Source organism: Somniosus microcephalus, chromosome 12 (genome assembly GCF_052327205.1).
Source record: "Somniosus microcephalus isolate GS21.2 chromosome 12, FLI_Smic_1.0, whole genome shotgun sequence".
Lineage (NCBI taxonomy): Eukaryota > Metazoa > Chordata > Chondrichthyes > Squaliformes > Somniosidae > Somniosus > Somniosus microcephalus.
Window position 1 is genome coordinate 55,696,361 of NC_140998.1, and position 25,597 is coordinate 55,721,957.

At 44.5% G+C, this 25,597-nt stretch overlaps 1 protein-coding gene across 1 annotated transcript in view; it reads right to left on the bottom strand.

Moving 5' to 3' along the window:
• mis18bp1 (MIS18 binding protein 1) overlaps positions 1-25,597 on the bottom strand; it is a 101,378-nt gene that overhangs the window by 15,627 nt on the left and 60,154 nt on the right. Inside the window, exons 9-13 of the mRNA XM_086002923.1 lie at positions 25,350-25,531; positions 25,167-25,263; positions 13,476-14,907; positions 8,499-8,677; positions 5,512-5,648 (exon numbers count right to left, since the gene is read on the bottom strand). Of these exons, the coding sequence (XP_085859049.1) occupies positions 5,512-5,648; positions 8,499-8,677; positions 13,476-14,907; positions 25,167-25,263; positions 25,350-25,531 (2,027 nt within the window). The remainder of the gene's footprint in view (positions 1-5,511; positions 5,649-8,498; positions 8,678-13,475; positions 14,908-25,166; positions 25,264-25,349; positions 25,532-25,597) is intronic.

Consider the following 25,597-nt stretch of genomic DNA (forward strand, 5'->3'; position numbering starts at 1 on the left):
GATCCCTTAGCTCTGTCTATAGCATGATGCTTCTGTTGTTTAGCATGCATGTAGTCCGGTGTTGCAGCTTCCCAGGTTGGCACCTCATTTTTAAGTATACCTGGTGCTGCTGCTGGCATGCTCTTCTATAGTTCTCATTGACCCAGGGTTGGTTGCCTGGCTTGATGGTAATGGTAGAGTGAGGGATATGCCAGGCCATGAGGTTACAGATTGTGGTGGAATACAATTCAGCTGCTGCTGATGGCCCACAGCACCTCATGGGATGCCCAGATTTGAGCTGCTAGATCTGTTGTGAATCTATCCCATTTAGCACGGTGGTAGTGCCACACAACATAATGGAGGGTGTCGTCAATGTGAAGACGGAACTTCGTCTCCACAAGGACTGTGCAGTGGTCACTGATACCAATACTACCATGCATCTGCGACAAGAATATTGGTGAGGACGAGGTCAAGTTGGTTTTTCCCTCGTGTTGGTTCTCTCAGCACCTGCTGCAGGCCCAGTCTGGCAGCGATGTCCTTCAGGAATCAGCCAGCTCAGTCAGTCGTGGTGCTAGTGAGCCACTCTTCGTGATGGACATTGGAGTCCCCCCACCCAGAGTACATTCTGTGCCCTTGCTCCCCTCAGTGCTTCTTCCAAGTGGTGTTCAACATGGAGGAGTACTGATCCATAAGCTGATGGTAGGTGGTAATCAGCAGGAGGTTTCTTTGCCCATGTTTGACCTGATGCCATGGGGTCCGGAGTCAATGTTGAGGACTCCCAGGGCCACTCCCTCCTGACAGTATACCACTGTGCCGCCACCACTGGTGATGGAGGAGGTATGATTCTGTGAGTACGACGGTGTCAGGCTATTGTTTGACTAGTCTGTGGGACAGCTCTCCCAATTTTGGCACAAGTCCCCAGATGTTAGTGAGGAGGACTCTGCAGGGTCGACTGGGCTGGTTGTGCCTTTGTCATGTCCGAAGCTGGTGCAGAGGTTGATGCGGGGTGGTCTGTCCAATTTTATTCTTCTTATTGTTTCTTGTAGCGGTTTGTTACAACTGAGTGGCTTGCTAGGTCATTTCAGAGGGCAGTTAAGAGTCAACCGCATTGCTGTGGGTCTGGAGTCACATGTGAGGACGGCAGATTTCCTTCCCTAAAGGACATTAGTTAATCAGATAGGTTTTTATAACAATCCGGCAGTTTCATGGTCACCATTACTGATACTAGCTTTTTATTCCAGATTTATTTATTAACTGAATTTAAATTACACAGCTGCCATAGTGGAACTCACGTCTCTGGATTATTAGTCTAGCCCTCTGGATTACTAGTCCACTAACATAACCACTGTGTTACCGTACCCAGTTTGTGGACATGACTTTCTAACAATGCTCTGGCTGCTGTCAAGGTAGCAATTTGTGCTTCGTAGTAGCCTGCATCATGCTTTAGAGTTCGCGTTGGGGAAGGTTGATCCGAGTCCTAAATCGTATTGTGCAGAGGACTGTATGGCCTCATCCTTTCCCAAGATCACATACATCGCCAGCACTGATGACACCTTCTTCAAGAATATGGACCAGGTGACACACTTCAAAATGTTATGCAACATTGGAAGTCTATGCACGCACAGATCGTAAATTTAAGTATAGAATATTCCCACTGACACAAACTATTACCTCTGCATAAGATGATAATAGTAGACCAATTCCCTGACTTAGTATTCCTGGTGAGGAGTGACAGTTGCAAGGAGGGCTGGTCGAGAAATCACAGACTTGCAGTCTTTAATTTTCTGTTCAGTGATTTATTGGTTTGAAAAATCAAGGGCTGTAGATAACAAGAACTTCCATTTGTGTCAGCTGTGGCTCAGTTGGTAGAACACTCGCCTCTGAGTCAGAAGGTTGTGGGTTTAAGTCCCACTGCAGGGACTTGAGCACAAAAATCTAGGCTGACACTCCAGTGCAGTGCTGAGGGAGTGCTACACTGTCTGAGGTGCCGTCTTTCGGATGAGACGTTAAACCGAGGCCCCGTCTGCTCTCTCAGGTGGATGTAAAAGATCCCATGGCCCTATTTCGAAGAAGAGCAGGGGAGTTATCCCCAATGTCCTGGCCAATATTTATCCCTCAACTAACATAACAAAAACAGATTATCTGGTCATTATCACATTGCTATTTGTGGGACCTTGCTGTGCTCAAATTGGCTGCCGTGTTTCCCACATTACAACAGTGACTCCACTTCAAAAGTACTTCATTGGCTGTAAAGTGCTTTGAGACTTCTGGTGGTCATGAAAGGCGCTATATAAATGCAAGTCTTTCTTTCTTTCATTTATATGGCACCTATAACGTAGTACATAGACCCTCGATTTCTGACCTGCAATCTCTGACCGCTCCACCCCCACCCTGATCAGGAGTCCCAAATCAGGGAATCAATTCATACATCTACATTGGTGATTTGCAGCTTGAGTTTGTTCACATAATGGTAAACTTGTTTTTTTGCGAGCATGTTTATTTCCTCAAATATACTAGGAGGGAACGAGACAAAAATGAGAACCAATAATGACAATAATGGCTCCAACACTGCTAAATGAAGACAAACTATAGAAAAATGGGACCTGGAGTGATGCGTCTTGTTCATTTTGACACCATATTTTCATTTTAGGAGCTATTGTCATTCAACTAACCTAAAGCTGTCCTGCTGACCAGAGACTTCTGCATTAATAACTGTGAGAATTTACTGGTTACATGAAAGAACAAAAGCATTAAATATTTTAAGGTAAGAATGGAAGACCAAAAGGTACTATGCCAACTGTTTCATAAGAACATAAAAAATAGGGGTAAGAGTAGGCCATATGGCCCCTCAAGCCTCCTTTGCCATTCAAGAAGATCTTGGCTGAACTTCTTTCTCAACTCCACTTTCCTGCCTTATCCCCACATCCCTTGATTCCCTAAGGGCTGAATTTTCTGTGGTGGTAGCGGGCGGGAAAGTTGTTTTTTTTTTTTGACAGCGGGTCAGGAACCCGCTGTCAACTCACTCAGTGAGAAACGCGCCTTTCCCACAGGCGCATCTGTCAGCATCGAGCCGACCCGACCTGCAGCAGTTAAGAGCCTTTCTCCCCCTATTTTTAAAATTTCCCTGCATGGCCACGGGATTCATACAGCTCGGAAATCAAGTCAGTCAACCTGAAGCGCGAGTTCTGTGGCCATTGCTCCAGCTGATTGCTTGACAGTATAGAAAACAAACCAAAATAAAAACACGTTGATTACATCAGCTAACAGATTGATGGAGATTCTGTTCTACTTGCAAAGCTACTGGTAAATGTTAATTTTTCAATGGCCATTCTCGGCTGTTGCCTTCCAACTGAACAGTAATTGCAGTGAATTGATCTGCACTATAAAAATGACATATACCATTTAAATAAATGTTTGTGTTGTTTCTGGTCAGGTTTCTCTCACAGTATACTGTGATTATCCAGTTACACATTAAATCAAGTCATAAAAAGTAACAATTTCATTCTCATCACTCATTCCACTGGTTCAATTTGTTTTCAGTCCCTGAATATGACTAATTTAATTTTTCAGTCTGAGACTTTAGGGTGAATTTCTGCAGAGGTTCTCTCACTTGTTCATTGTTAACTTCAACAGAAGAGCTGCAGAAATCCCACAAACACATTGTAAGCATCACTTACACAGTTTGTCAGGGATTCCGCAGCTCTTCCGCTGAACTTGCGTATTATAAATCCACCCCTTTACAATTATATTTAAAACCTGCTTAATTTTGTGTATTACCTATAAACACACATCTTTCTTTTATTTGCACCAGTTACTGATATAAAAGTCTATAGAATTGTGACTAAAGCACCAATAACTTCCCAATTAATGTACTTTTTAAATTATGTTCTTGATCGTATTTGTCGATGGAGTTATATTACTTAATGATAATTTTATTTAATTATTTCTTTATCGCTCATATATAACTTTTATTATATTATTGTACAGTAAAGATTCAACACCCACTATGTTAGATTAAACTTAAAATTTAATGTGGCCAGAGTCCCTTTAAGGATCCCGGCTTAAAACGTGTAATGAATGATGTCACCAGACCTGCTCCATCTAATTGGGCTGGGTAACGCGCTGGGCGGGCTTAGTAGGCCACATTAAGGTAAGTTCATTTTGTACAACGGGATGGAGCCAGCTGCGGGGTCGCGACCCGCCACGGACACCGGCTGCACCGGACCTGCCAAGGTAAGGAAAATTCCAGCCTTAGTGTCCAAAAATCTATCGCTCTCAGTCTTGAATATACTCAACGACTCAGCATCCATACCCCTCTGGGGTAGAGAATTCCAAAGATTCACAACCCTCGAAGTGAAGAAATTTCTCATCTCAGTCTTAATTGGCCAACCCCTTATCCTGAGACTATGGCCTAGAAATTCAGTTGCTTGCGCCACCAGTTTGCGCCCAAAGAGGCCACTCAGAGGCTTTAGCGCCACTGGCCACAACCACCGCGATATTTAGCGGGGCGCTAATGGCGGCGTTAGCCTGTAGCGCTGCGCCGCCACCGATGACGTCATCTGTGTGCGCAGCGCCCCGCTACCGCCCTGAACGCCATATTAGGTCGCAACCGCCTCTTCCGCGCCGGCCGCAAATAGCGACCGGTACACAGGGGCCAACCTGTGGCGGTAGTGGAGCGAGTTAAGGTGGAGGTGCGGCCGGCCGCTTTTTCGGCGGCCGCCTGCCCGCAACCCCCCCCCCCCCCCCGCGGCATTGCCGGCTGTTTCCCGAGAGCCCGGCACTTCTCCTTGGTGCCGGGCTCATTTGCCGGCACTCGTGAGCGGGGATCGCGCTGTTGCAGCCACCTCCCCCTTAACAGTGGGAGGAAGGCCTACAGTACCGCTGCGTGCCGTGCCGCAGCGGGTGGCGCTGCGGCACTTTGCGCGCCGATATTCAGTTTCAGTGCCCCAAGCGGGGCGCGGGAAGCCTCGTTTAGCGGCCGGCTTCCATTTGGGGCGCAGAAACTGAATATCTCGATGGCGCAAGTGGCTCCGCGCACAGCGGCAATTCTGGCGCCCAGGCGAGCTTGGCGCCCCAAACTGAATTTTTAGCCCTATGACCCCTAGTTCTAGGCACTCTTGCCAGGAGAAAAAGCCTCTCAAACTACCCTGTCAAACCCTCTAAGAATTTTATATGTTTCAATGAGATCACCACTCATTCTTCTAAACTGTAGGGAATATAGGCCCATTCTATGCAATCTCTGCTCATAGGACAACCGTCTTATCCCAGGAATCAATCTAGTGAACCTTCATTGCACCCCCTCTAAGGCAAGTATATCCTTCCTTAGGCAAGGAGACCAAAACTGTACACAGTACTCCAAAGTGTGGTTTCACCAAAGCCCTATAAAATTGCAGCAAGACATCCTTAGCTTTATACTCCAAGCCCCTTGCAATAAAGGCAGCATTAGACAATTATTTTGACTTGAGAAGAATTTGATTGGATTACCTGAAGGTTTTAGAACACTGTAGGATGATATTTTAGAGTGTCCCTCACCTTTATTCTTTTATGCTGTAATCCTGTATCATTGAAAAGGTCTTCATGATCATCCTTTGGCAAATGTTCCAGGAAGGATCTTATTTGCTGCTTTCTTTTCAGTGTTCCGGTCCGAGCAATAATTTTCCCAGGTTCCTCTATAAAACATATGTATTAAATAATTGTGCTGTAAAACCAATATATGTAAATCTGAAAAACTGAATTTTTAGCCCTATGACCCCTAGTTCTAGGCACTCTTGCCAGGAGAAAAAGCCTCTCAAACTACCCTGTCAAACCCTCTAAGAATTTTATATGTTTCAATGAGATCACCACTCATTCTTCTAAACTGTAGGGAATATAGGCCCATTCTATGCAATCTCTGCTCATAGGACAACTGTCTTATCCCAGGAATCAATCTAGTGAACCTTCATTGCACCCCCTCTAAGGCAAGTATATCCTTATGTAAATCTATGGTTATCTTGCCTAATCACGCCAACCTGAATATTTGAGCACATACAGATTAATTTTCAGTCATAAGGCAACTTTATTAAGAGAGAAAGTAATTCTACAGAATAGTATTATGAATAACTAATTACTGTACTTGCTAGTTTTTTTTTAATTTTGGAAAGTTTAAGTTTAAATTTTTTTTTGCATTTAAGGGACTTTTTTGTAGAATTTTTAATTTAGTTATCTGTTGCAGTGCAGAGTGGATTGGATGCATTACAGCGGCACAAGACAAAAGGATCCCTTAGTGATTCCAATCAAGAAACATTGGTTATATATTCAGTCCAGTAGCATTGGTGGCAGTTCTTATCTCTTTCGTGTCCGAAACCGAGACAGTCATTCTTCCCCTGTTCATCAGAAGGATAAAAGCAAGATTTATAAAAAATGTAAAATAAACCTAGAATTGCTCTATGCAGCAGCAACATACATTTATATAGTGTGTTTAATGTAGCAAAAAGATCCCAAGGTACTTCACTGAGGCAAGGAAGCAAGAAACCTGGGCCAAAGAAGAGAGGAGGGGTGACATGACCAATAGCATGTTAAAAGGTGGGTTTTATGCAGAGTCTTAATGGAGGAGAGAGAGAGGAGGAGGTGTTTAGGGAGGGAATTTGGAGAGTGGGACCTATGCTGCTGAAAATATTGTCATCTATGATAAGGCAATGGTGGTGGTTTAGGGCTGGAGGAGGCAGAGAGGTGGGACCATGGAAGGATTTAAACACAAGGATAAGAATCTTAAATTTGAGGCATTCGGGAACCAATGTAGGTCAGCAAAGAGGGGTGATAGGTGAGCTGGACAATGCAGAATATGAAGCCGCCGGGAAAGCACTGGAATAATTAAGTCTGGTGGTGACAAAGGCATGTATGAAGGTTTCTGCAGCAAATAAGTTGAGGTAGGGGCGGAGGCTGGCAATGTTAGAGGTGGATGTAGACGTTTTTTGTATGGAGAGGATATGAGCTCAATAGCTCAGCTTAGGGATAAATAGGATGCAGAGGTTGTGAACAGTCTGGTTCAGCCTGAGACAGTAACCAAGGAGGGAGGTGGAGTTCATGGCTGAAGACAAAGGCTTTGGTTTTCTCAATGTTTAGATGCAGGAAATGACATTTCATCCAAGAATGGATGCCAGGCAAGCAGACAGGACAGAGACAGTAGAGGGGTTGTTAAAGGTGTGAAGAGAGGGAGAGCTGGGTCTCATTAGCATACATGTAGAAGCTTCTCTATCTGCCCCATACCATTACTTCCAGAGTCCCCCAAGGATCCAACCTTGACTTCCTTGTTTTCATCATCTACATACTGCCATTTGGCGACATCATCTGCAGACATGGCTCAGCTTCCAAAAGTGCGCTGACAATACCCAGCTCTATCCTTCCATCAGCTCTCCCAATCCCTCCACTGCGTCTGTCCTGTCAGATTGCTTGTCCGACACCCAGTCGTGTTCAAGTTCCTTCAGGGCATTTCCCCATCCTATCTCTGTAATCTCCCCGTGCCTTACAACTACCTCCACCCCCACCTCCACCTCCACCCCTGCCCCCACCCCCACCTCCACCCCTGCCAAATAAAAATCTCTCGGACTCTGACCTCTTGTGCATCTTCACCCCTATTCCCCCCACCATAGCGGCTGGGCTTTAAGCCACCTAGTCCCCACACTCTAATTCCCTCCTTAAACCCCTCCACCTCCCTCTCTTCTTAAGATCCTCATTAAAGCTTACCTCCTTGATCAAGCTTTTGGTTGCCTCGCCTCAGATCTTTCTTTGGTTTGGTGCTCATTTTTGGTTACACCTCTAACATGCTTTAGGATGTTTTTCTACATTAAAGGCGTTATATAAATGGAACTGAATAGATTGGTTCCATTAATAACGAAAAGCTGTTTTGCTTCCACCTTTTCTGAAATAAGCAATCATTTGACAATGTTTACTGCCCACTTGTGGCAATCCAGTTGACATGCAGCTGATGTGGAAAAAGAGTGAAAATGATTCAGCAGTTACAAGTAGTTATAAACACATTAACAAATTAAAGAATATGCCTGCCTGGTTTGGGGGAGGGAGAATAGGAAAAAAATTGATTAAAAATCTGGTGTATGCGCATACCTCCTGTTCAACTTCCTATTGCTGTGATTTTTGGTCAATTTTTATATCAATATATAACATTGGAACTTTGAACACAAACATTTAGAATGGAAAGTCTGCATGCAAACAGTTGTCTGTAACAATATAGTCGCAAGTAAGTTGATGGTGCAGTGGAGTGAATTTCTGAAGTCTCTCTTCCAACTCTTGTCACTACTTTGTATATTAAAAAAAATCTTTATATTCATGAACTGCTCATGGGTAACACCGTGGGCACTTACTAGTATTTAAAAAAAAAATTCAGGTGATGTTGACCTACTTTTCCACCTTCTTACCCCTTCCAAAAATAATAAATATTTGGCACTGTTACCAATAATAAAATAAAACGAATCCTGGACCGGCTTACATACTAACAAACCATCCATAAATGTATGCATTCCAACCTTGCTTGATTTTATTACTGGAACTCTTTTTCTTGTGCTTCACTTCAGGTCTTTTGGACAATTTCGGTTGCTGTTCAGATATGTACTTTTGCTGGCACTCCTCAGCAGAACGTGTTCCAACAGATGCTGCAACATCTTCCCAGAAACCATGTTTATGTTTTGGTAATGCGGCAACAGTTCTATCAGGACAGAAATCAATTTGAAACCTTTGTTATGGCCAAGTAAAATAAAGATAACCTACTTACAATGTCTTTTAAAAAAAAGGAGCATCTTCCACATATTGCTGGGGTGAACCAGTGCCAAGTCACAAAGCAGGAGAAAAACATTTAACATAAACCTCAATTTAATATGTATTATGACATGATAGGTGTCTCCCTGATGACCAACAGTACTCCTCTGCAGAACATAAAAGGCATGGCCCACCCTAAAGTGTCTGCTTTCCCAGGCATTTCCTAAAAAAAGTATTTCTTTTCCCTGTTAGATCCAAGGGATGGCCACGTGGGAGTGGAAGCTGCTCCTTCGAATAACAAAAATGACCGTACAAGATCAGTAATCTTTCGTTCTTCTACAGGCTTTATCCTCCAAACATTACTAGAGACTAACATAGGACAAGGAGGAGGGAAATCCTTTTCAGGGAATAAAGACTGCAACCACCAGATAGACATGTCGTACATGGTTGGCAAGTATAAATAATCATGTTTGGTGAAAGTATGTGGGTTACTCCAAGTAGGTGCCTTATGTACATTATCTACAGACAGCTATTTCAGGAATGCCCAGAAGGCACATGTGGAATGGGTGGGATAACCTTTCAAGGACTTCTTGGGCTCTCTCTCAGCTGGAAGGTAACAATGCATTTGACAAGTCATCTCGCAAAGCTGTATTTTAGTGACATTTACCAAATATTTTAGGGGTCCATTAATTATTATAATATGGAGGGGGGAATTGGTACATTCTAAATAAAAAACTAGCACTCTTATGAACATCTGCAAAGTGATATGAGGAAGAAAATAAATGAAAGTAGAATACAACCTTTGGCATGAAAGCTGAGTATTGCACGACTGAAATGTCAAACCATCTGCCACTTGTCTGCCCATTCTGCTAGCCTTTCTATGTCCTGTTGCAGTCAATTGATATCATCACTGTTTGCCACCCCCCCAAGTTTGGTGTCATCAGCAAATTTAGAAATTCTACTCTGTATTCCAATATCCAGGTCATTTATATACATAAAAAGCAGTTGCCCCAGCACTGACCCTTGGAAACACCACTGTCTAACATCCTCCAGTCTGAAAAACAGCCATTTACCATAACTCGCTGTTTTCTGTCTTTAAGCCAATTCCTTATCCAAGGTGCCACTGACCCACCTATTCCATGAGCCTCAATTTTGTTAACCAGCCTTCTATGTGGTACTTTGTCAAACGCCTTGCGAAAATGCATGTAGACAACATCCATTGCATTCCCTTCATCAATCCTCCCTGTTACTTCATCAAAAAATTCAATTAATTCGTCAAACACGATCTGCCTTTTACAAATCCGTGTTGGCTCTCCTTAATTAACTTAAACCTCTCCAAGTGCCTGTTAATTTTTTCCTTGATTATTGTTTCTAAAACTTTATCCACCACTGATGTTAAACTGACCGGCCTGTAGTTACTAGGATTGCCCTTACACCCTTTCTTGAACAATGGTGTCACATTTGCCACTTTTCAATCCTCTGGCACCTCCCCCGCATCTAGGGAAGATTGGAAAATTATGGCAAGCCCTTCTGCTATTTCCTCCCCCAATTCCCTTAGCAACCTGGGATGCAAGCCATCTGGACCAGGCGACTTGTCCACTCTAAGCATACCCAGCCTTTCTAGTACATCCTGTCCATCAATTTTCACCCCTTCCATTGCTTCTACCTTTTCCACTTCTACTGATATTTTGGCAGCATCTACCTCCTTAGTAAACACCGATACAAAGTACTCATTGAGTATTCTAGCCTTGCCCTGCGCCTCTAAGCATATATCACCTTCTTTGTCCCAAATAGGCCCCACCCCGCTTCTTACTGCCCGCTTACTGTTTACATGCCGGTAGAAGATTTTTGGGTTCCCTTTTATGTTAACCGCCATTCTACTCTCATATTCTCTCTTTGCCAATCTTATTTTCATCTTCACTTCCCCTCTCAACTTATTGTATTTGGTCTGGTTCTCCCTTGAAGAATTCACCTGACATTCATCATACACCCTCTTTTTTTGTTTCATCATCTTCTCTATCTCCCTCGTCATCCAAGGAACCCTTGCATTGGTTCCCTTACCCTTCCCTCTTGTTGGAATGTACCTAGCCTGTACTTGGAACATCTCCTCCTTAAAGATCTCCCATTGTTCCGTTACAGTTTTTCCCGTCAGTCTTTGGTTCCATTTTACCATGGCTAGATCCTTTCGCATCCCATTGAAGTTAGCCCTATTCCAGTTTAGAAGTTCCACTCTAGATTGTTCCTTGCTCCTCTCCATTGCTAGTCTAAATCTTATGATACGATGATCACTCATACCCAAGTGTTCTCCCACAGACACTTGGTCGACCTGGCCCACCTCATTCCCCAGCACCAGATCCAGCAATGATGAGGAGAAATTTTTTCACTCAGAGTTGTGGGGAACTGGAATGCTCTACTTGAAAAAGGTGGTGGAAGCTGATTCCATAAATAATTTTAAAAGGGAGTTGGACAGGTATTTGAGGATGAGGAACTTACAGGATTACAGACAAAAAGCAGGGATGTGGGACTAAGCACAACTGCTCTTTCAAAGAGTCAGCACAGACACGACAGGCCGAATGGCCTCCCTCTGTGCTGTAAGGTTTCTATGATTCTATGAGCTCGGTACAGAGCCCTGGCCAAAGCTATGAATTACATGCTATGTGACTGCGCCATGTTATCATTTCTGGTCCTCCACGACATCTCTGTGGCATTTGATACTTTTATGGTATCATCCATTGCCTCTCCTCCATTATCCAATGCCGTGGGACTGCCCTCAATGGCTCCACTCCTACCTGTCCAAAGGCAGCTAGCACATTTCAATCAATGGCTTCTGTTCTCTCCGACAGTTATCTTCAGAGCCACTCAAGGATCTATCCTTAGCCCTCTCCTCTTCCTCATTTACATGATGCCCCTTGGTGTCATCATTCGAAGGGATAGGATCACTGCCACCCAGCTCTAAATCACCATCACTTCCCTCAACCCCAGGACCACCTCTGTGCTGCCAGATTACCTATTTTACATGCATGCCAAAATTTCCACCAACTGAACAATAGGACTGAGCAACTGGTCCTTGCTATAAACTCCACTCCCATGCCACTAATTTAAATGGGTACAGTAGCCTAGTGGTTATAGGAATGGACTAGAAATCCAGAGCTGGAGAGTTCAAATCCCACCGTGGGAAATTGAATGAATTAAATCTGGCAATTTGTGAGCTCACTCCAGATAAAATAACCATGAAGGCTGCCTGATTGTCTTAAAAATCCAACTAGTTCAGTAGTGTCCTTCAGAGTAGGGAACCTGTCACCCGTACCTGGTATTTACGACATGTGACTCTTAATGCCCTCAAGGCAACTAGTGATGGGCAATAATTGCAGCCTTGCTAGCGATGCCCATTTCCAGAGAATGAAGACAAAAAAATTTCCATTCCCCTTCTCAGCCATTTCCTCACGCTGAACCAGACCACGCAAAACTTTGGTGCTGTAGGTTCAAATCTGTCATCAACAAGATGTAATAGAACATGTAATTCTGCCTCCATAACACTACCCACCTCTGCTGAAATGCTTTTGCACACTTTTCTCACCACCTAGACTCAATCTCTCCAATATCCTCATTGCTGACCTCTCATCCTCCATAAATTCCAACTTGTTCAAAGTCAGCTGCCCGTATCCTGCAGTTATTTCTACTCATCCATCACCCCTGTCCTTGCTGAACTACACTGGCTCCTTGTCCTCAATACATTGAATTTAAAATCCTCCCACAGCCTCGTCCCAACCTATGCCTGAAAACTCCTCCAGCCTCGTCTCTTCTTACACCTGTCAGCTCTCCAACACTGGCCCTTTGTACACCCCACCCTCCCTTTGCATTGGTGGCAAAATCTTCAGCCACCTGAACCCCAATCTGCAGAACACTCATCCTAAACCTCAAAGGATTTTAATTAACTTTAAAAACCTTCTCAAAACCACCTCTTCAACCAAGCCACCTCTCCTACATTGCACAATGGCTTGGCATTTGTTGTTTTATCTATTTTATTTGTTTCTGTTCTCCACTGTCAAGAGTTCGGAGACATTATCTGGATTAACGGTACTATATAAACACAAGTTATTGTTCTGTTTGGTAAGGACTAAAAAGCCCAAACAGATATTGAGTATCTGTACTATGCTGTGCTTTCAACTAAGACAAAAATAATTGTGGTTGGTGAAGCTCTGGGAGCTGTTCAAACACAGTTTGGGTACAAGTCATATTCATTAAAATTAAAATAAGGATAGTTGATGAATAATTGAAAAATTCCAAATTTAATTGGAAGAAATATGAAGCAATGATTTATCTGAGTATCTGTGACACCAGTACCATAACAATCTTTGTTTTCAAAAATGTGGGGAGTACATGTGCAACAAAAAAACACTTTATCCCAGTGTTGGGAAAAACAAACTGATGCTCAAGGTGTATAGCTCTATATACTGCACAGAAATGGGATTGGGCACATGGGGAACACCTCAGGCATCATGCTTCACACAAGTCTTAAAAAAGGATGTCTCTGTGTTTTTTTGAGAACTGGTCCACTCCAGTGGTATGTAGAGGATGCAATCTCTAAAAGAATCTTTGCTTAATGGACAAAAGGTATTGCCAAATAGCACAAGTTATTAGTTAAATTACCAAGAAATTGGTTTGGAAACATATGCCAAAAAGAGACTTCCAGCATACACAGTAACATGACAAGTTCAGACTTCCTTAAACCCTTCACGTGTTCTTACCTGTGCAGACAGCGTAGTTCTCTCTCAGTCCAGAGTTCTGCTTCAGTATCAAGAGAATTCAAGGATGTACATTGTCTTGGTTGTTTTTTCTGACTAGACCTAGAATACGATTCAGGGTTGAAGTCTGTTACTAACTTTTTCCTGGGTACTGTATTTTTATTTGAAGATTTTGTTGAACATCTTGGTTTTTCTTTTACAATATCTTCAATCTCATTTGTTTCAGTCTCTGAATCATCTGTAACAGATGACAAAAACGTATTCAATTGATTCTTAGGTTTTCTTCGTGAAGAATGTCGGTGACACTTTGGTGCACTGCTTCCAACATTGCGGTGACTTAGTTCTGCTTCATCTATTCGATGTGCCAGAGATGTTTTAACTTTGGCATTTATTTTTGAAGAGGATTTCAGCCCACTTGGTTTAGTCATCTCAGTATAGCCAGTACATAATTCCTCTTTCAACTTGTCTTTTTTAGGATGAAAGGAAGGCTGACGCTTTTGAACACGAATGGTTGTTTGTCTCCCAGACCAACAGAGGTTATTTAAGGTAAGTTCCTCAACATTGTTTTCTCTGATTTCCGTGTTGGTTGGAATGGAGTTGGCTGATGTCAACCTCTCAGACAAAATGCAATCTCTATTAATCATTGAAAGGGTTTGGACTGAAGATTCTTCAGAAACTGACTCTGTGACACAAGTAGAGTCAATATAGTTTACAGTTGAAATAATTTGCTTATTTACTTGGTTTTGTTTATTGACATGCCGTTTGAAGTTCCTACTTCTCATTTTCCTTTTAATGTTAATCTTGACATTCTCACTGGTCTTCAAATACTCATCTTCTGATTGACTCAATGAGATAGTTCCTTTGATTGATTTTGAAGAACGATTCACTTCTGTGGGTCTACTTTTAGACTTACTTTCAGAACTATCGTTGTCAATTGTACCCTCCATTTCAGATGAATTACTCATTTCTGCCGCAGACATATTTCTTCCTTTACTCCTGTGGTTTTGGACATTGTCTAATGACTCATTTGATTTTGTTGTCCCATTTCTTAAATTGTAAGGATCACGAAGTTTCACTTCCATGGGTCCACAATTAGACCAGTCTTCAAAAATATCACTGTCAGATGAATTATCCATGGTGGCCAAATTCCTTCCTTTATTCCTGTATAACTCACTTAATTTTATTGTTTTGTTCCTTAATGCATAAGGATCACGAATTGGGGTCACAACAACAACTGGGTTTACTCTACTATGCGTTTTCTTAATTGATTTTTTTATTTTAGTATTCGAAGTACTTTCATCTGTGCTTGAAACGGCCTGACCTGGCAACCGTTTACGTGGCTGGTTTCTCGTGATATATTTCACTGGCTTGTCTTTGGATTTTTCACTTGCCTTTCTTCCCCTTTTGGCATCTCTTTCCATCTTTAGAACTGGATCTATTACAAGACATAAGCCAAAATATATACCTGGAGATCTGGTATTCAAATAAAGTGAATATTTACTGTAAAGGATAGATTAGTTATCTTTAGGCATAGCAGTCAGCATTCCATGAGAAACGAGAAATCTACTATAATAGTAAAATGCAAAGAGAATTTTGGATAAATGACACATTTATTCCACTTGTCACGATACACCTTCCTGGAAGCTGTACTAGTTTTCCCTGGAGCATTGTTCGAACATGTGGAAAAAGGTTCCCCAGGTTGATAAAATAGACTACTGTGGTGTTGCCTTCCAGAAATGCACAACTCAATTGCAGATTTTGTCGTGAATTTATAGAAGGGCAAATTGTACAACCGTTGATTTCTATTAGCTCATTAAGATTAATAATCATCATCAGGGTGAGATAGGGGTGGTAACTAATTCAATTGTTTGAGAGCTCAACGCAAAAGCTTGATTTACCTGCTGTACCATATTCATAAATACTCAGGAGGTTATTGAGGTAGGAGATTCTGTTACAATAATCTTATAAGAAACCTTACAGCTGGGACTGAAGGCAGCTGGGATTGAAGGCAGCAAGTACTCACTGTACAGTGATGCTCATAGACTCTCAATTGGGAGCTCTTTTTGAAAAATGTCAACACTGAGCTGCATCCAAAGTATAGCACCTTTGGTTGTAAGGAAAATCAGGTTGATTCCTTTACAGGCACGTGCAGACCAGGAAAATCTCCCCAAATATTCTTACGTGAAGGGCATCCACTGCTGCAGTATAGTGTTCTGAGGACCTGCGGGAAGGAGAGAGGACAGTAGGGGTGTGTGTCCGATGTAGCAGAGTCTGGTTTCCAATCGTCTTGGATCCCCTTGCCGTTGGACCAAGACCGTGCTCTGTCAAGCCCGTGTGGTAGCTGGTGTGCAACGGCCACCCCACGTTAAAAGAATTCACGCACAGGCATCTTCCACCCTTTAAAATGAAGTTCGGGACCTGGAACGTCCGGGGCCTCATGGACAATCCCAACAGCGACCGGCACGCCATACTACTATCTTTGCCCGGGAGCTCAGACGTTTCGACATAGACATCGCTGCCCTAAGTGAGACCTGGCGGGCAGGGGAAGACTGTAGTTACACCTTCTTCTGGAAAGGCAAACCTGAAGAACACCGCCTCCATGGGGTAGGCTTTGCCATAAAAAATGAGCTAGTTGAACGTCTCAGAGACTCCCCTTGTGGAATAAACGAACGACTCATGACTCTTCGGCTTACCCGAGCCGGAACCAGCGCGCTACGGTCATCAGTGCGTATGCCCCAACACTGGAAGCTACAGACGAGACCAAAGAGGAATTCTACTCCAGCCTCGAACAATCCCTGTCCCGAGTGCCAACGGGCGACAAGCTGATCCTCCTTGGCGACTTTAACGCCAGAGTTGCAAAGGACACAGACCTCTGGGGAAGTGTGATCGGCAGAGAGAGGATAGGGAAAGCCAACTCCAACGGTACCCTCCTCCTGACGAAATGCTTAGAACATGGCCTTGTCATAACCAACACCTTGTTCCGTCAGAGACAAGTACAAGGCTTCATGGCAACACCCTCGCTCCAAGCACTGGCATCTGCTGGACTACGTCATCGTCCGAGCGAAGGACCGCAAGGACGTCCGCATCACCCGCGCCATGACAGGAGCTGACGACTGCTGGACAGACCACCGCCTAATCCACTCTGTCATCTCCATCAACGTAGCCCCAAAACAGCGACGGCAACAGAAACAATGCCGCAGGAAAATCAACGCTGGAGCAAAGACCCTCCTAAGAAAGCCCTATTCAGCCTGCGCCTCACAACCAACCTGACAACTCCCAGTGATTCAGAGACACAGTGTCCACAGCGCCTGGTCTGCACTCAAGACCTCAATAATCAGCACCTGTGAAGAGATGCTCGGTCACTCGACCGGGAAACACCAAGACTGGTTCGACGAGAACGACCAGGAGATCCAGGGGCTAATAAGCCGCAAGCGCAAGGCATTCCTGATCTGGAAACAACAACAGAACTCGAGAGCAAGAAAGCAGCTCTACAGCCGCCAGAAGGCCGAGGTCCAACAAAAAACTCGTGACCTAAAGAATAGATGGTGGGTGGAGAAAGCGCAGGAGATCCAACAGCTAGCCGACAACCACGACATGCGTGGATTCTTTAGCGCAGTCAAGACCACCTATGGCCGAAGCACCCAAGGTCCTACCCCACTGCGGGCCAAGAATGGAGAGCTACTCATCAAGGACAGAGAGGCAGTCAGTGCCCGCTGGAATGAGCACTTCGAAGATCTCCTTAACCGAGACCCTGTCTTCGACACGAGTGTCCTCAACTCCATCTCGCAGCATGCTACTTGCCATCACCTTAGCACAACCCCAGCCCGGCTTGAGGTTGAAAACGCCATCCGATAACTGAACAACAAGGCCTCAGGAGCAGATAGATCCCTGCCGAGGCGCTAAAACATGGCGGAGAAGCACTATTGGTGCGAATACATTAACTTATTTCTCTTATTTGGAAGGAGGAGAGCATGCCAGGGGATCTCAGACGCCATAATCGTGACCAGCTTCAAGAAAGGTGACATTTGATTGTGGTAATTACAGAGGAGTCTCTCTGCTGTCTGCCACAGGAAAAGTCAGCACAAGAATCCTCCTCAATCGCCTTCTCCCAGTGGCTGAAGAGCTCCTCCCAGAGTCGCAATGCAGATTCCGCCCATTAAGGGACACAATGGACATGATCTTCAAAGCGCGTTAACTACAAGAGAAATGCAGGGAACAGCACCAACCGCTGTACGTGGCCTTCTTTGACCTCACAGAGGCCTTCAACACCATCAACCATGAGGGATTATGGAGTGTCCTCTTCAAATTCGGCTGCCCTCAAAAGTTTGTCACCATCCTCCGCCTACTTCACGACGACATGCAAACCGTGATCCTGACCAACGGATCCAATTCACGTACGGACCGGGGTCAAGCAAGGCTGTGTCATCGCACCAATGCTCTTCTCGATCTTCCTGACTGCAATGCTCTATCTCACCCTCGTAAGCTCCCCGCTGGAGTGGAGCTAATCTACAGAATAAACAGGAAACTGTTCAACCTCTGTCGTCTCCAGACCAGATCCAAGGTCATCCTATCCCGTCATCGAATTACAGTATGCAGACGATGCTTGCGTCTGCGCACACTCAGAGGTCAAACTCCAAACCATCATCAACACCTTCACCGAAGCGTACGAGAGCATGGGCCTTACACTATACATCCTAAGACAAGGTCCTCTACCAACCTGCCCCCGCCACACAGTACTGCTCCCTGATTATCAAAATCCACGATGAGGCCTTGGACAACGTGGACCACTTTCCATACCTCGGGAGCCTACTGTCAACAAGGGCAGACGTCAATGACGAAGTCCAACACCACCTTCAGTGTGCCAGTGCAGCCTTTGGTCGCCTGAGGAAGAGAGTGTTTGAAGACCAGGACCTCAAACCCAGCACCAAGCTCATGGTCTACAGAGCAGTAGTGATACCCGCCCTCCTGTATGCTTCAGAGACATGGGCCTTGTACAGCAGGCACCTCAAAGCACTGGAGAGGTACCACCAACGCTGCCTCCGCAAGATCCTGCAAATCCATTGGCAGGATAGGTGCACCAATGTCAGTGTTCTCGCTCAGGCCAACATCCCCAGCATCGAAGCTTTGACCACGCTCGATCAGCTCCGATGGACGGGCCACATTGTCCGCATGCCTGATACGAAACTCCCAAAACAAGCGCTCTACTTGGAGCTCCAACACGGCAAGAGAGCCCCAGATGGGCAGAGGAAACACTTCAAGGGCACCTTCAAATCCTCCTTGAAAAAGCGCAACATCCCCACCGACACCTGGGAATCCCTGACCCAAAACTGCACAAAGTGGAGAAGCATCCGGGAAGGTGCCGAACACCTCGTTCTCTTCGCCGGGAGCAAGCGGAAGCCAAGCGCAAACAGCGGAAGGAGCGCACGTCAACCCAAGCACCCCACCCACCCGCCCCTTCAACCACCGTCTGCCCCACCTGTGACAGAGACTGTAGGTCCCACATTGGACTCATCAATCACCCGAGAACTCATTTTTAGTGTGGAAGCAAGTCATGCTTGGTTCCGAGGGTGTGCCTAAGAAGAAGTGTTCTGAAATACTCTACCCAAAGTGTTTCTTAATTGTGGAAAAGAACATCTTGATAAATGCAATGTTTTACAAAAAATAATTAACTTCTAATGCAGGGGATCAACAGGGAAGAGTCAATGGCAAAAACAATTGGTACATTCAGAAAATGCCTATTTAATTAACACATGGAAATGCGATACCTAAACATGACGCCAACAGCATCAAAATTATTTAATATCTTCCCTATTTGTGACCTCAGCTTAAGTGGGGAATATGGAAAGAAGAAATGTGACAATTATTTCTGAAATGGCAAGTAAGTAGCAATGTGGAAATAACAGACAAAGACTCAATGCTGATGGATGAATGCATGCAGATTCTAGGTACTAAGATGATGTTGCCAAGTACTTGGCTAGCAGAGGGACTATTTCTTAATTGTTCCCACTTCATGTACCTCTGACCCCACCACACTGGAATGAAGTTTCTCATTAAAGGATACTCCTCACTCTTGCTTTCATTATTGTAATGATGAGAAACATTACTGGGAGGTGAGCAATACCAGGCTCCCATGTGCTATGAACCAAACATATTCTTTTTACAGGTAACAAACTAGATGTGAGGAGATCACACTGGGAGAAGAACATGGGACACAAAGTCATGATTAAGGAGTTGATAGAGTAGATAATGTAAAACGATTTCCTTTGGTGGGGGACTCCAGAACAAGGGGGCATCACCTTAAAATTAGAGCTAGGCCATTCAGAGGTGATGTCAGGAAGCACTTCTTCACACAAAGTGTAATAGAAATCCGGAACTCTCCCCCAAAAACACCACTTGGAAGAAGCATTGAGGGTAGCAAGGGCACAGAATGAACTCTGGGTGGGGGGCTTCAATGTCTATCACCCAAAGTGGCTCGGCAGCACCACTACTGACCAAGCTGGCCGAGTCCTGAAGGACATCGCTGCCAGACTGGGCCTGCGGCAGGCGGTGAGAGAACCAACATGAGGGAAAAAACTACTTGACCTCGTCCTCACCAATCTACCTGTCGCAGATGCATCTGACAATGACAGCATTGGTAGTAGTGACCACTGCAGAGTCCTTGTGGAGACAAAGTCCCGTCTTCACACTGAGGACACCCTCCCTTGTGTTATGTGGCACTACCACCGTGCTAAATGGCATAGATTCAGAACAGATCTAGCAGCTAAAAACTGGGCATCAATGAGGCGCTGTGGGCCATCAGTAGCAGCAGATTTGTATTCCACCACAATCTGTAACCTCATGGCCTGGCATATCCCTCACTCTACCATTACCATCAAGCCAGGTGCCCAACCCAGGTTCAATAAGGGGTGTAGAAGAGCATGCCAGGAGCAGCACCAGGCGTACCTAAAAACGAAGTGCCAACCTGGGGAAGCTGCAACACAGGACTACATGTATGCTAAACAGCGGAAGCAGCATACTATAGACAGGGCTAAGCGATCCCACAATCAACGGATAAGATCAAAGCTCTGCAGTCCTGCCACATTCAGTCATGAATGATGGTAGTCAATTAAACTACTAATGGCAGGAGGCGGCTCCAGGAATATCCCCATCTTCAATGATGGCGGAGCCCAGCACGAGTACAAAAGACAAGGCTGAAGCGTTTGCAACTATCTTCAGCCAGAAGTGCAGAGTGGATGATCCATATCGGACTTCTCCTGAGGTCCCCACTATCACAGAAGCCAGTCTTCAGCCAATTTGATTCATTCCACATGATATCAAAAAACTGCTGAACGCATTGGATACAGCAAAGGCTACGGGCCCCGACAACGTCCTGGCTGTCGTGCTGAAGACTCATGCTCCAGAACTAGCCACGTTTCTTGCCAAGCTGTTTCAATACAGCTACAACACTAGCATCTACCCAACAATGTGGAAAACTGCCCACAAAAAGCAGGACAAATCTAATCCGGCCAATTACCGCCACATCTAGTACGATAGCAAAATACTGCAGATGTTGGAAATCCGAAATAACAACAGAAAATGCTGGAAAAACTCAGCAGGTCAGGCAACATCCGTGGAGAGAAATTTGAGTTGACGTTTCGGGTTGGACCCTTCTTCAAAACTCGAGGAACAGCACCTCATCTTCCGATTAGGCAGTCTGCAGCCTTCCGGACTCAATATCGAGTTCAACAATTTCAGATCATAAGCTCGGCCCCCATTTCATTTTCTCTTGTAATTGTTCCACTTCTTTCCCCCCCCCCCCCCTTTCCTTTTGTTTCTCTCTCACACCTGGCAGCTATCTTTTGCCCTGCCAGTACACTTTACACCTAATCCCAGCCTATTACCATCTCGTCTAGCTTCTAATCTCTTTTACTTCTTTTGTTTCTTTTATTCTTTTGTCCGATCGCAGCCCTGCCTTCGATCTAGTTTCTTTTCTTTCCAGTTTTGAAGAAGGGTCCAACCCGAAACGTCAACTCAAATTTCTCTCCACGGATGTTGCCTGACCTGCTGAGTTTTTCCAGCATTTTCTGTTGTTATTACCGCCACATCAGCCTACTCTCAATCATCAATGTGATGGAAGATGTCGTCGACAGTACTATCAAGCGGCACTTACTTACCAATGTTCAGTTTGGGTTCCGCCAGGACCACTCGGCTCCAGACCTCATCACAGCCTTGGTCCAAACATGGACAAAAGAGCTGAATTCCAGAAGCGAGGTGAGAGTGACTGCCCTCGACATCAAGGCAGTAGTTGACTGAGTGTGACGTCGAGGAGCCCTAGTAAAATTGAAGTCAATGGGAATCAGGGGGAAAACTCTCCACTGGCTGGAGTCATACCTAGCACAAAGGAAGATGGTTGTGGTTGTTGGAGGTCAATCATCTCAGCCCCAGGACATCACTGCAGGAGTTCCTCAGGGCAGTGCCCTTGTCCCAACCATCTTCAGCTGCTTCATCAATGACCTTCCCTCCATCATAAGGTCAGATGTGGGGATATTCGCTGATGATTGCAGTGTTCAGTTCCATTCATAACTCCTCAGAAAATGAAGCAGTCCATCCCCGCATGCAGCAAGACCCAGACGACATTCAGACTTGGGCTGATAAGTGTTAAGTAACATTCGCGCCACACGAGTGCCAGGCAATGACTATCTCCAACAAGCAAGAGTCTAACCACTGCCCCATGACATTCAACGGTATTACCATTGCCGAGTCCCCCACTATCAACATACTGGGGGGGGGGGGTCACCATTGACCAGAAACTTAACTGGGCCAGCCACATAAACACTGTGGCAAGAAGAGCAGGTCAGAGGCTGGGTATTCTGTGGCGAGTGGCTCACCTCCCGACTCCCCAAAGCCTTCCCACCACCTACAAGACACAAGTCAGGAGTGTGATGGAATACTCTCCACTTGCCTGGATGAGTGCAGCTCCAACACCACTCAAGAAGCTCAACACCATCCAGGACAAAGCAGCCTGCTTGACTGGCACCCCATCCACCACCTTAAACATTCACTCCCTCCACCACTGGCGCACCATGGCTGCAGTGTGTACCATCTACAAGATGCACTGCAGCAACTCACCAAGGCTTCTTCAACAGCACCTCCCAAACCCACGACCTCTACCAACTAGAAGGGCAAGGGCAGGAGGCACATGGGAACACCATCACCTCCAAGTCACACACCATCCTGACTTGGAAATATATCGCTGTTCCTTCATCGTCGCTGGGTCAAAATCCCGGAACTCTCTCCCTAACAGCACTATGGGAGTGCCTTCACCACACAGACTACAGCGGTTCAAGAAGGCGGCTCACCAACACCTACTCAAGGGCTATTAGGGATAGGCAATAAATGCTGGCCTTGCCAGCGACGCCCACATCCCAGGAGCGAATAAAAAAAAACTTTCCCGATTGGCATATCCCTGCTTTGCATAATAATGGAGGAGGAAAAGGATTAACAGAGCCAAGAGTCTCTGAGAATGAGGCACCACAGCAAATGACAGCAGCCCACTCTCTATTACCCCTATTGGAGACGCTGCATTTGCGCTCAGTATAAACCCGTTGTTACTTTTTGGCGTAGCAAATGAGCCCTGCAGGAAGTTCTGCGTGTGATCAAAGAAAGTCAAGGACATAAATGCAAATTGAAACCGGCTTGCTTGGGTTTCATGGAAAAGCTTGTTTTGTAAGTCAGATATGGGTTATATTTTGGACTAAGGAAAGGAGAAATCAGAAAAGTATGGAGTGAAGAAACTATAATTTCTGTTACTAATTATTCCATGGACAGATGCCGAATGGAGTTGAAGAACACAGACATCTCGGACTGCAAATATATAATTCCTTGAAAGTGCAGATGGGGACAAGTTAAAGAGTTAATAATAAATTTTACATGGTAATGGTTAGGCCACAGTTATGGCATGCAGTTTTGGGCCTCCCTCTATAGAGAGGACATTAAAACACAGTGGCAGATTCACTAGGATAACACAAATAATGAGAAATCTTAGTCATGAGCAGTGTTGAGATACTTCGACTATTTCTACTGCCTAACAGGTCATTTAATTGGAGTTCTTAAAAAGTTATACAGTAAAAGGTTTTTGTAGAATAAATAGTAAAAAGTAGTTTCTCAGATTGGTTAGCCAGTGACAAGGAGACATCAATTTAAAATTAACAGAGAAGAGAGGAGCTACAAGAAATTTCTTTACACAGAGTTGTTAAAGCCGGGAATGCTTTGCCAGAGGGCGTAGTTAATGGCAAGATCATTCAATCTTTTAGGGAAACAATAGATGAACATTTAGTGCAAAGAAAGATAGAGGGCTACGGGAAGACAGCAAGTGGGATTTGTTCTGAATTGTTCTAGGAAAGAGCGGTCACAAATATGCTGCGCCAAATAGCCCCCTTCTGTGCTGTAAATCGCGAAGGTTTTATTTTTCCTTCTGAATTAAAACCCAGAAATCAAACGTACCTTAAGAGGCACACTAACAGACAATACCTCAGTACCTAGGTGGCAACAAGGCAAGCCATGTTTGAACTCTGGAATTAATAATGATAAAGTTAAAAAGTCAATTTTATTTGTTTATTTATTAATTTGACAAGTAAAATTTGTCGAGCACTTAAAAAAAGGAACGGTGATATATTTCCAAGTCAAAATGGTGTGTGAATTGGAGGATAACTCATGCGCCTGCTGCCCTTGTCCATCTAGGTGGTAGAGGTCATGGGCTTGGGAGGTGCTGTCGAAGAAGCCTTGGCGAGTTGCTGCAGTGCATCTTGTAGATGGTACACACTGCAGCCACGGTGTGCCGGTGGTGGAGGGAGTGAATGTTTAAGGTGGTGGATGGGGTGCCAATCAAGCCGGCTGCTTTGTCCTGGATGGTGTTGAGATTCTTGAGTGTTGCACTCATCTAGGCAAGTGGAGAGTATTCCATCACATGCCTGACTTGTGCCTTGTGTAGATGGTGGAAAGGCTTTGGGGAAGTCAGGAGGTGAGTCACTCGCCACAGAATACCAGCTCTTGCAGCCACAGTATTTATGTGACTGGTCCAGTTCAGTTTCTGGTCAATGGTGACCCCAGGATGTTGATGGTAGATGATAGTAATGGCATTGAATGTCAAAGGGAGGTGTGGTTAGACTCTCTCTTTATGGAGATTATCATTGCCTGGCACTTGTGTGGTACAAATGTGCTGAAAAAAAAACTAATTTGACTCTGTAAAAGGTGAGGAGAGCGTAAATACAGACTAAGACACCATGTCAATGTCTTAAGGAGGACTTCATCCTATGGTTATTTCTATTACATAGATTTACATAGAGTCCACAGCATAGAAACAGGCCATTTGGCCCAACTGGTCTCTGCTGGCGTTTATGCTCAACACAAGCCTCCTCCCACCCATCTTCATATGCCTCTATTGCTTTCTCCCTCATGTGCTTATTTAGCTTCCACAAAAATGCATCTACGCGATTTGCCTCAAGTACTTTTGTGGTAACCTGGGCTCAGTCTCATTGGCATGTAGACTCCCCATACCATAGATTTGCAGAGCTTACTTTTAAGGAGATTATTGTACTGTAGATACAACAGTAAATATAAATCTACAAAACAATTAAAAACCTAGGGAAATATGAAAACTGAAAAGTAGGACAAGCATGTATTACAGAAATATTTACAGAAGTTACATTTTCTTACTTCTATTTTGTTTTCCAGTCAGGCCTTCTGTGGATGCTTTTTGTTTTTGCTGTTGATCTGAGGTCCTCAAAGAAATTTCATTTCTAGCATTCATTTTCTATGATTTATTAATATAAAAAAAATAAAGTTACATCAATATCATAAGTATTTATTGTTCCATTTATTATAAAGTATTGTACCCACTGGAGTATTCGGAAAGCTGGAAGTCAAGTAATCGGTTCCACCCTCAATGACAGTAACGTTCAGGGTATTGTCAATAACTAATCGCTGTCCCCGCCAATACTCCATTGGTGCTTTAATGCAACGACCACTACGGCTAGTCAGTGCACCTCTTTGTATAGATGTTTCCATGGAAATTTTAATTCCTATTTAAAAAAAGTAATGAAAGCCATTTAAACAGTCAGAAATGTCAAAATCAATGCATGTAAACA